Genomic DNA, 11,017 nt, shown 5'->3' with positions numbered 1-11,017 from the left:
TATAATATTCGTCACATATGCATATGAGGAGACAAAAGTGAAGGAGAAATGATGGAATTGCCCTCGCATACCAACTATGATTTGTGCACATATGGCTCCCAGCACAGGTGTATATATATTCAGTTAATTTTAAATTAAATTAATCAAAATAAAATTAATTAATTTTTTAATTTGACAAAATAGTTTACCGGATTAAAATATCACTTTTTAAAAATTAATAGAATTTAACTTTTTTTTAGTTAATTCAATTAACCGATGGAAATGCTAGAGACTTCTAATATTTTTCCCTTCCAATCCATCCCTGACAGTATCTAATTGGTAATTAAATTTTATTTTGAATTAGTTTTGAGATCAATCAATTCATGACACTTAATGAATGGATGTCACGTCATGTTGACATGAGGAAAAATATTGAAAGTGAAATTTAAGGGGAGAAGAAAACATTTTCTTTAATCAAGTTTATATAAAGAAAATAGTGAATTTAAGTATACTAAACTCAAGTATATTGAGCCAAGCACCTTGTGCTCAGATGGCGTGTAGTGACTCTTCCATTTCTCGATTTGTGCGTGTCATCCTTGCGCAGGGGCCATGCTAATCTTCTCTGTATCGTTCCAATTTTATCGGATGTCCCCGAAGGGACGTAGTGACTCTTCCATACTTTTCAATTTAAGGTGCTTAGATGGCGTGTAGTGATTCTTCCATACTTTTCAACTTATTAAGTTAGAGTCGGTCATTCAAAAAGCTAACCATTATGCTAGAAACTTATTTATGTTAAATATTTCGAATAAACAAGTTTGTACCAATCCTGGGATATTATTATTCCCATATACAAAGACATGGATGAATGGGTGCGGATTGAGACATTGCAACATCTTGTCGTGTTCTCTTCTATTAGTTTCAAATTGAATTGTTGTCCAGAGCTATTGGAAGCCTGCACAGAAATATAATTCTCCTTTTTGTGACTCTTTCCATTAGTTCAAAAAATTTATAATAGAACAATTCATTAAATTAAAGCCTACACATCCATCACAAGTGTCACAAATAGGATGACTGTGCATAAAGTATTTGTGCATTAAGTCATTCGTAAACCCAAACTTGATTAATTATAGCTCTAGCGAAAGTTAATAAGGTGTTACATTGTTACATGTACTTGTTACATATATACCCGTTTAACATACCCATAGGGTACTCGAAACTCATTTACTCTATTTAAAAAATAATAATAAATTTAAATAACTTCTCTATTATCCTTGAAAAAATATTATATATTATATAAGTTAATTAATCTAATACATAATTGCCAAAGGCCTTGTGGTCACGTAGCATCCAGTGTACACTCTCATGCGGAAGGGAGTGGGTTCAAGCCTTAGTGGAGGCATTTGTTGACTCTTTGTGCTTTTGTTCAATACAAGTCACTCCATCTCTAATTTCAATTTAGAAAATTATAAATAGACAACCTGCCACTACTTGAACCCAACTCAATTAACGACTACTTAAACTTATCTTATTAGAGTTGAAGAATATTGAGAATTTAAAAATAATTAACTCATTACAAACCCTAATCACGAAGAACTCAATGTTTTTTCTTCAAAATCTTTTTTCTTCAAAATCGCTTATTACTAAGCTTTCGAATAAAGTTTTAACCCTAAAAAAGTTTATCAAACATTTTAAAATTTTAAACACAATTCTGAAACTTCAAAAACACATATGAGCTACGTAATTTACTAATTAATACCTTATTCGTACCAAAATATTAAGAAAAATTAGCTCAATTTACTTCTTCATGCCTATAAGTGATTTATGGAATCTAAAGTATAGCTAAGCAAAATAAAAAATTTGAATTATTAAAAAAGAAAATTGTAAAATATATAATATATTAATATGGAAAGATGATAGAAATAGAATGTGGGGCATGAGGGTGGAGGAGATAAGGTAGTGTTGGCAAGTGTGATAATGTTAAGTAAAATAAATCCAACAACAGATCTCTCAATTCTGACCTCTTTTTATCCAATGGAACATCTTCTTGCAGATAACAACATGTCTCTTTATTCATGTCTTATTGATAAAATACAATATTTTAAGTATCCAATTTTTGGCTTTCAAAAAAAAATAATTAAAGTATCCAATTTTTGAATGCAGAGAGAGAGAGAAATGGCGGTGGTGACATTTCTGATCACCAATTTATACTATTGCAGACTTATTTTCAGCAATGGAAACCAATTAATTAACCTTCAATTCAATTCTTTTTCTCATTCCCCTTTAATTTCCCTTTCTTCGCCCACCCACCTCTGCAAAAGTACAACTGTCATCTGATCTTGATCGATCCCTCCAAATAATTAAGAAACATAAAAATATTTCTCTGTTGCTTCTACCTGTTTCAATTCTCATCCTCCTACCAACCAAAAACAATGGCAAATGCCATGACATTCACGCAATTCATCATCCAACCATACTTCAAATGTTTGCGTGCAATGTATATGGGTACGTGTTAAGAAATTGGTTCTTTCTTATATCAAAATCAGGCGATTACTACCATACCAAAAGTTATAATTAGTAGCGAATGTATAACTTTATTTATTTATACTTAGCTTGTTTAACCGTTTTGATAGCATGATACTGGACTTAGGCCCTCCACATACATCGCTGCTCAACAATCCCCTCTTAGTACTTGTATGTTAATCTCAACCGCATAGAAAGCTATTTGTAACAAATGCACAACTTTACTTTATTTTTATTTTTTTTATATTTACCTAGCAATCAGTGTTACATTTTAATGGCAACATCCTAGATCGTCTCAACTTTCCAAGCTGTCGTTTAACTGTACGTGTATAAATTAAAGTTTGAATTTTATCCAAAAATATATGAATTTACTGTTGGACACTAATGTACAAACTCTTTTACAAATTAAAAGCGTTGTTGGTGTAAATTGAATCTTATAATCCTAACATTAATTGTAGGCTATTCATCAAAGCAATAGTAGCATGATATAAAACATAATATAAAGAGTGAAAGTAGTTCTTGGTAGCTCAGAGTTGTAAGAATGCAATGTGTATTGATTTTAGTAAAGTGTTAATCTTTGCATGGAATTTACAATGTGATATTTATAAACAATTACAAAATAGACGATGATAATTATCCTAAAATAGTTTGTCTCAAAGATGATGTTGTTATCAGAAATATAATATAAAAATGTTGTAATTGTTTATAGATCGATGTTTAGCTAGCTTCCATTAACTACCTGAAGTTCTATACTAGAACAAGACTTAAGCAAGCTAAGGAGGTCCGGATGGACTATATTTTTTTACTCTAAGCTTATTATCTATGGACAATCTCGAACCCGAACTAGTTGATGTCAATCCTCCTTAGTTGGTCATATATATTTTCCTCACCCTGATGAGTTATTTTTTGAATGTTTAGGCCTGACAAATGTGCGTTGATAGATGGACAAAACCTCATCTTATTACTATACTATTGATTGATTATCTGCATGCATCTGCATTATATTCTGCAACAATAAGTTGTTTGTTTCGAGGACGCAGTTAATGTTGCCTTGTCTTTTAACTTCGATATATCAACCATTGTCCTTTCTGAATGCTCGGGGAAACCACATTCTCTTCGTAAATGCCCCTTACATTACATGTCCCAATCAATCTATCTCTGCAACCCATTGACACTAAATACCTCAACGTTTCCATCAGCCGTCGAACTTCGTGGCCGTGTGTAGGGAACAAAAGCCCTAATAGATCGAGCATTGTTTTTCTTATACTTACATAACAATCAGTTTTATAATATGATTTTTAATAGGATTTAAACTCGTGATTCTGACTCTGATACAATCATGCACTTATCAACTTTAGTCAGTAACAAAGACATAACTTTATACATATATAGTCGGATGATAGGATATTGAACTCAATCTTACATGTGCAGTCCAACACAAACGTTGTTGAGGAACAGGTATGGAATGGTGGTCTGAGAATGTTTAGAGAATTAGAGGGTTTTGAAGGGCTGTAAATTGGGATGGTGGGTGATGAGGTTGGGTTGAGCGTAGCGGTGGTGAAGGAATGAGTTGGTTAACGGGAACCAGCAGCGCATGATGAAGAAGACAAGAGAAGGCAGAACCTGATCTGATCCACCTCGAAAGGCGTTCCATAGGGACAGGTTTATGCTGTATGTGCAGTCTATCGCACCCCAATAATTCCCCTACCACTTGATTGCTGACATGTGGGCGCTTACCTACAAACAAATCCCCACCATCTGCACCTTAGCCTTAGCTTGCTCCTACCACCCTAATCAGGCTAAACTTGCTTATAAAAAGCGAAATTCTCTAATCTTCTTAAGGTCTTAGTAACACCTTCAATAAAATAATGAATAGTTAAAAGATGATGACTCGATAGCTCTTTCGATAGGAAGACTAGCTATTGTTTGGTGCTTACATGCATAAAACCAACTATATTAGTCATAACTTTTACAATGTAACTATCGAGACTCAATTCATGTCCACAATTTGCACCCTAAACTTAATAGTCTTTCGATAAATGAGTAGATAGTAGGATATGTCTTAAGGACGCAAGTAATCTCTATAAGGCGACTCAATGCGTGTCTCAGCAGAACTAAGAATGACCACAATTTGGATCAAATGGGATATTGTTCAAACCGGAATCAAAGTTGGAAATATGTGAACATTTTTTATTTGAATTGACAATTTCATTGGAGGCGCCTAAAGAACTGGATCCGAACCTTCCTTACAAGGTTTCGATTTCGATTCTAGCTATTCTATTTCTGAAATAATGAATCGATAGTTCTAACCGGAACTGAATTAGGGTCATGTCTAATAAACACAAGACAAATCCATATTGCCCAAGAACTAGTAGAATAGTACACTATGACTTTATCTTTAATTTATTTTAAATTGGTCAATTAATTAAATTGTGTTGCCTGTATGATCAAATATAACTCCAAACTCGTTAAAAAGGTTGAGATAAGGGAGAACCTCAATTAAATTGGTCATGTTGTTGATTTGATAACCATAAGGTTACAAGTTTGACTTCGGCGGGAGCGACCTAATAACTTTCTTAGTTTGAGCCAGCTGCCAAATAATATGAACAACTTTGGTTGTTTTATCTTCTTGTAATCTTTTACTAACTAAGGTTACAAGATAGAGTTTACTCATCCTTAAATAGAATATGTGTTTAATCTGCGGGTGTGATTGAGTGGAAGAGACTCATTCATCATTAACCAAAGGTCAATGGTATGGTTTAATTTGATCCTTGGTTTAGGTATGAATTGAAGCAATCTTAAATCTCCAGTTGTCTCATCCAATAAATAAAAGTGCATACAATTCAGTAAAGAGATTTGTATTCGTATTTGATTGTGGAAACCCTGAGGTACGTCACAACAAAGTTGGCTTGAGTTTCTTTCCGTGACTAAAAAGGTTGAGATAAAGAGTAAGCATGACACGTGATGAGATGAGGGGTGTAAATTTTAGGGTTCTTAACATCATGAAAGCAAAAAATTATTTTTAAGGGAAAGTTTAAAGAGTGATCCTCGGTTCCACTCAACACTTGTAGATAGATATATACATATAAAATACTCAATCTGTTCATGCACCATCAAAAGCACTTATGGCATCCCTGCAACAGCTGGTAGATCTTTGGAATAGTTGGTGCCTGGTGGGCCCAAATTCTTCTACAAGATAACAACGTATGTCTGTGTCCTTCCCATTTGATTGACATATATATTCATCATTTTAATATTCAACATTATACATTTGAGTAATATATATACACACACACCATATTAATTCGATAATATACAACTTTATATACAAAATTTAGTACATTTATATAACTTTGGTTTTATATCCTTAATATTTTTTAAACTTTTTAAATAATTTTTAAATTCATTTTTAATATTTAATAGTACTTTTATGCAGTTTTTAAATTTATGAATTTTATACAGTAACAATAAATTAAATATTATAGAATTTTAAATTGTAAATAACTATAGTCAAATTCAATTAACTGAATTAGATATGTAAAATGAGACTAAGGGAGTATAATATTAATTATATATCAAACAATAGTGTAATCATGTATAATTATCCATGCAATTGTTTAAGTAATTGACATAAATCTTACTACAAATGCCTTTAGTTAGAGTAACGGTAAATACGTTAAGATTCATATTTAAGTAATTATCAAGCATGTTGTCACACCTTTACAGCGTGTTTGATACGTGGAATTCCATTCCCGGAAATAGACATATTCCACTATTTGGCTCGTCATTCTATTCCTAGGAATAGTATTCTCCGGAATGAGCTATTCCCCTTGTAAGGAGAACAGTCATTCCCAGGGGACCTCTAGTATTTTAAGTAAGATATGAATAATTATTGTCTATTAAATTTTACCTATAATATTTCACTTAGACAAAATAGTTAGGCCATTAAAACCAATATGACATCTTGTCTAGCTTTGATACGAAGGCGAGGGCTTCAAACTTGGCATGCCAGCAACATTAAATGTGATCAAATAAACATGCCAACAAACTTGGGGCGGCTTTTATTTGGTTGAAACAATGAAATCAAAATCCTAATTAGAAGCTTTTGGTTGGCGTGAGTGGTCGTACACTCTTATCCCTTAAAAAAAAAGTCAGGAGTTTAAACTCTTTCTCGTATGAAAAAATCAATCTGGCAAGAATTTTGCCCTTTAATTAGGCCAGTCCCGGTATGGACGAGGATTAGTCAATGCCCTTTTTTTTCTTACTCATTTTTTATTTCATTGTATTGTTGAAAATGTAATGAGTTTTATGATTACTAAAGGATTTGAATCCAATAAAAAAAATAGTAAAATTATGGTACGTACCATGTTTGGGCGGAGGCTTGAAGAGTCAAATCGAGCATGTTACCATTAAAATGTGGCACTAGTTACTAGACAAGTATAAATAAATAAATTTACGTTTTTGCTCATAATTATAACTTTTTGATATATAGTTATAAACATTTGATTTGGATAAGAGCTATTAAACATTCTCCTTTCGCTAAGTAGTAGCTATAATTTTGTAATAATAGTAAAAGTTTGATTGCCACATTGATTTATCAGGTTTAATTTGTGTTGTGCCCTAGGCTTTCAAGTTGCAATAATCAATGAATTTGGTTATATATATATATATATATATAATTGGGATGAAGATATTTTTTTCAAGAAATAAAGAGAAAAGAAAGATTAAAAAGCTTACCAACTTTAATTTCATGGCAGTATGAAAGCGATTATATTCTGATGAATTAATTGCAGAGTATATATAAATTATATACTACAATATAATATGTGTGTATATATATATTTATATAATAATGAACCACTTGAGCTTATAGACACATTTCCCGGAATCACTATTTCATTGCCATCATATTTAATTTCTTCTCCAAGCAGTCTGCTTAGTGCTTTGCCGACCTTCACTGCAACTTCTGATGAAACTCTCAGACTTCTCTTCTCTTTACCCATCCCCTCTCAGCTTTTGATCATTTCTCTTTCTTTTTCTTTTTTTTTTTTATGATTTTATTTTATCTTTTTTATTCATAGCCGCCATGGATATTGACATCTTGAAGTCTGCTTCTTCTGAGGCTGATCAGATGGAGATGATGCTTATGATGCAGATGGACAAGCTCCCCGGCGACGGCTTCTCCGGCGCCGGGGATAATTATTCCGACGTCAACAACGTGCAAGTCATGGATTTTAGCTCACAGGGGATAATTGATAGTAGTTTCATGAACGCGGCTTTAGCCGGCTCTCCTCCGGCGGCTTATAACGAGCCGCCGTGTTTTCCGGGGGATTCTGTTGGGCGGTTACGGGGCGAATTTTCCGGGGGGAGCGGTTATCCACCTCAGAAGGGGTCCACCTCGATGGCGGCAATGAGGGAGATGATATTCCGGATAGCCGCCATGCAGCCGATCCATATCGACCCGGAGTCGGTCAAGCCGCCGAAGCGGCGCAACGTGAAGATATCGACGGATCCCCAGAGCGTGGCGGCGCGTCACCGGCGGGAAAGGATCAGCGAGAAGATCAGGATCCTCCAGAGACTCGTCCCCGGCGGGACCAAGATGGACACCGCTTCCATGCTCGATGAAGCCATCCATTACGTCAAGTTCTTGAAAAATCAGGTGCAGTCGCTCGAACGCGCCGGCGCAAGTCGCCGGCCAACTGGGATAGGGTTCCCGGTTCCAGTATCATCGACCAGCACTTATCTGCCTACCTCAGCAACTCAGCATTATGGCGAGCCTTAATTACAAAGGTGTAGTTATTTTTAGCATAAATGCATGGTTTTAGTGATAATTAATAATGATAATCACTTGTATGATCCTTGTTAGGGTTAATTTGCCATGCACGTGTTGTATCACGCTAGAACAATTAATATATGGTATAGTACTATAGTATATATAAGTACAAATGATTAAAGCCTAATCATATTCTTGATATTCAATAATTTTGCTTTTCTTTCTCTGATCTGTAACGTAACCGTTATTGACGATGAATATATAAAATAATATAGCAATAATTATGGCTTCCCAAAACTCTATGATGATGTCAGAAATTAAGGTTTGATTGCTTATGCTTTTCAAATGCTAATCCCGAGGTTGACAATTCAACTATCTTTTGGAAAATATCTAGAAAGAACCAAGAAAACAAACACCATTTTTGCATTTTATGTACTCATTCTTCTATTTTGAATAATAATGAAATTTATAATCATGTGTATATTGATAAATAATATATCGTGATTCTAGTTAATAAAGGTGAAAAAATTACAAAAATGTTAGCCTAAGTTAACAACTTGAATACAATTGCATTTAATCACAAACATATTAAGAAAAGCGTCTCTACATTTCATATGTTTTTTTATTAAAATTTTTACAAATATTTATGTTAGTTTCATAATTTTTTTTATTAATAGAGAATATTATTTACAATAAATAACATTTGTAAATATATCTTTCTATATTTATTTGTATCATAAATTTCTCTGTGCTACTAGATTGATTCATGGGGTCGGTATCAGAGTCGCCCATGAATTAGAAAGGGATTTGAAATTAAGAGCAATCTATTTAGACTTTTATAGGGTACCTTTGCTCTTAAGGTCAATAGCAGCACATGCCCCTTAGAACAAGAAAACGTACACATTAATGGAATACAGTTATGGACATATGTTCCAATATATCATTGATTATTTGATTTACGTAAAAATCAATAATCGCTACTTAAAAAAATGATCGATTAAGATATAATCCATTTTAAATCATAAAATTTTATGTATATATATTTGGTTATATCACAATTATCAATATTAGTGTTGTTAGTACCTAATACAGTAGTACATGCTGGCTATCTAGCTAAGCATACATATATTATATCATGTACATTTCAATATTGTGTGTGTCTAATACTTTACTATAACGTATTGTATATTGTCTTGCAACTCAAAATGGTACACAACTTTTGATTTATGAATGTGCACTCTCATTTAAATCTGTCCCCTACTTCTAGTCATAGCTTACATTATCCCTAATTGACAAGTTCAATCTGAAAAGGTCATAAATAGCTGTTTTGAGATCTAAATATGTTGACTCACTTTATACCTTTAACCACGTATTTGGTTCATTGAATGATAAATGAATAAGAATAACTAATTTCATGATAGGGATAACATAATGAAAGTTTATATCTACTTACTTAAAAAGGCATATTTGAAACCCCACAATTACGTAGGGGTGCTGTATGTATATGCATACGCAGACGTAGACATACGAATACGTAGTTGTTTGGGAATGAAAGTAAAGGGAAAACTGGGAAAGTGGTTGGGGAGCGGGGAAGAGAAGTCATAGAATGCACGAGATGTCCACGTGACGGACTGACACTATGCGGTGGTTTCTTCTGCTCTTTCACGATTGCGTTTAGCCGCTCACCATGACGTCGGTAACGTATTTGCCGTCGAGACACGTGAACGCCTTCCCACGTGTCATTTCCTCTCTCCAACGTGGCGCTCCACTTCATACCTAAAATATTTTTTTTAAAAAAATAATAGTTTATATATATTTTAAAAATTTATAGTTGTAGAATTTATATTATATTAAAAGTATAGTTGATAAATCACAAATAATTATGTATGATTAATATTATTAAAATAAAAATTTTATATATTATAAATTACCAAATATAACTATGATAACATTTAATTAAAATATAATGAAATCAAACTTATTTCTCATAATATATAGCATCTCTACATACATCATTACCATTAAAGAATATAATAAAAGATATTGTGTATGCATATGCATGGTAATAATAATGGAAAAGATAACAGAAGTTATAATAGGACGGATATTTTGTCTAAAATATTGTATAAAACAACTCTTATAGCATAGATTGAAACTTATTACTTTTAAAAATTTTGTGAGCCAAACTTTTTCACATAACTATATATCACCTCCCTTATTTTCTCTTCAATTATTTTTCTCTTTTCTAACTTTTTCTGGGTCATACTTCTCTAGTCCTTCACACTTCTATACATCATCTATTATTTTATTCACTTTTCAATAATGAATAATTTTAACTTTATAATTTTAATTTTAAATAAAAATAAGTTAAATAACAAAATAAAATAATTTTTGAATTATAAAATAAAATTTAATAAAATAATCAAAATATAATTTCATAAAATTAAAATTCGCATTCAAAATTATCTACGGAACAAATTAGCATTCAAAAGTGAATACAAAATTTTAAATACTAAATATACCAACAAATAATACAATTAAATTTTTAAAAATAAATTAAATTGAAATTTAAAAATAAAAATAAAAATAAAATGTAAAAATAGATTTAAAATTCTCAAAAAAATTGAAACAAAAATCAACCAACGATTATAAAATATATAAGGGCCGGGTGGTGAGAGTTACGTTCTTCCCCACCCTTTGTGAGTGAATGTGACGCATGTTGGTCACAAGCCCCGCCAGGGCCGG

At 32.5% G+C, this 11,017-nt stretch overlaps 1 protein-coding gene and 1 non-coding gene across 2 annotated transcripts; one reads left to right on the top strand and one right to left on the bottom strand.

Annotated features, from left to right (window-relative positions):
* Window positions 1-537: 537 nt before the first annotated feature.
* Window positions 538-640, bottom strand: LOC116028133. The gene has a single exon (XR_004100081.1). It is a non-coding gene; the product is annotated as a U6 spliceosomal RNA (small nuclear RNA).
* A 6,722-nt stretch (window positions 641-7,362) lies between these two features.
* LOC116027871 (transcription factor HEC2-like) lies at window positions 7,363-8,569 on the top strand. Its single transcript, XM_031269642.1, has one exon. It carries the CDS (start codon window positions 7,586-7,588, stop codon window positions 8,279-8,281), a length of 696 nt encoding a protein of 231 aa, XP_031125502.1. The 5' UTR covers window positions 7,363-7,585; the 3' UTR covers window positions 8,282-8,569.
* The last annotated feature ends 2,448 nt before the right edge of the window (window positions 8,570-11,017 follow it).

The sequence above is a fragment of the Ipomoea triloba genome, chromosome 8 (genome assembly GCF_003576645.1).
Source record: "Ipomoea triloba cultivar NCNSP0323 chromosome 8, ASM357664v1".
Taxonomy (NCBI): Eukaryota; Viridiplantae; Streptophyta; class Magnoliopsida; order Solanales; family Convolvulaceae; genus Ipomoea; species Ipomoea triloba.
The sequence above is the reverse complement of the archived record's forward strand: the minus strand, read 5'-3'. Positions and strand labels throughout refer to the sequence as shown.

Excerpts from the sequence above, each read along its gene's own strand:
- LOC116027871 (XM_031269642.1), top strand. The coding sequence starts at position 7,586 with ATGGATATTGACATCTTGAAGTCTGCTTCTTCTGAGGCTGATCAGATG.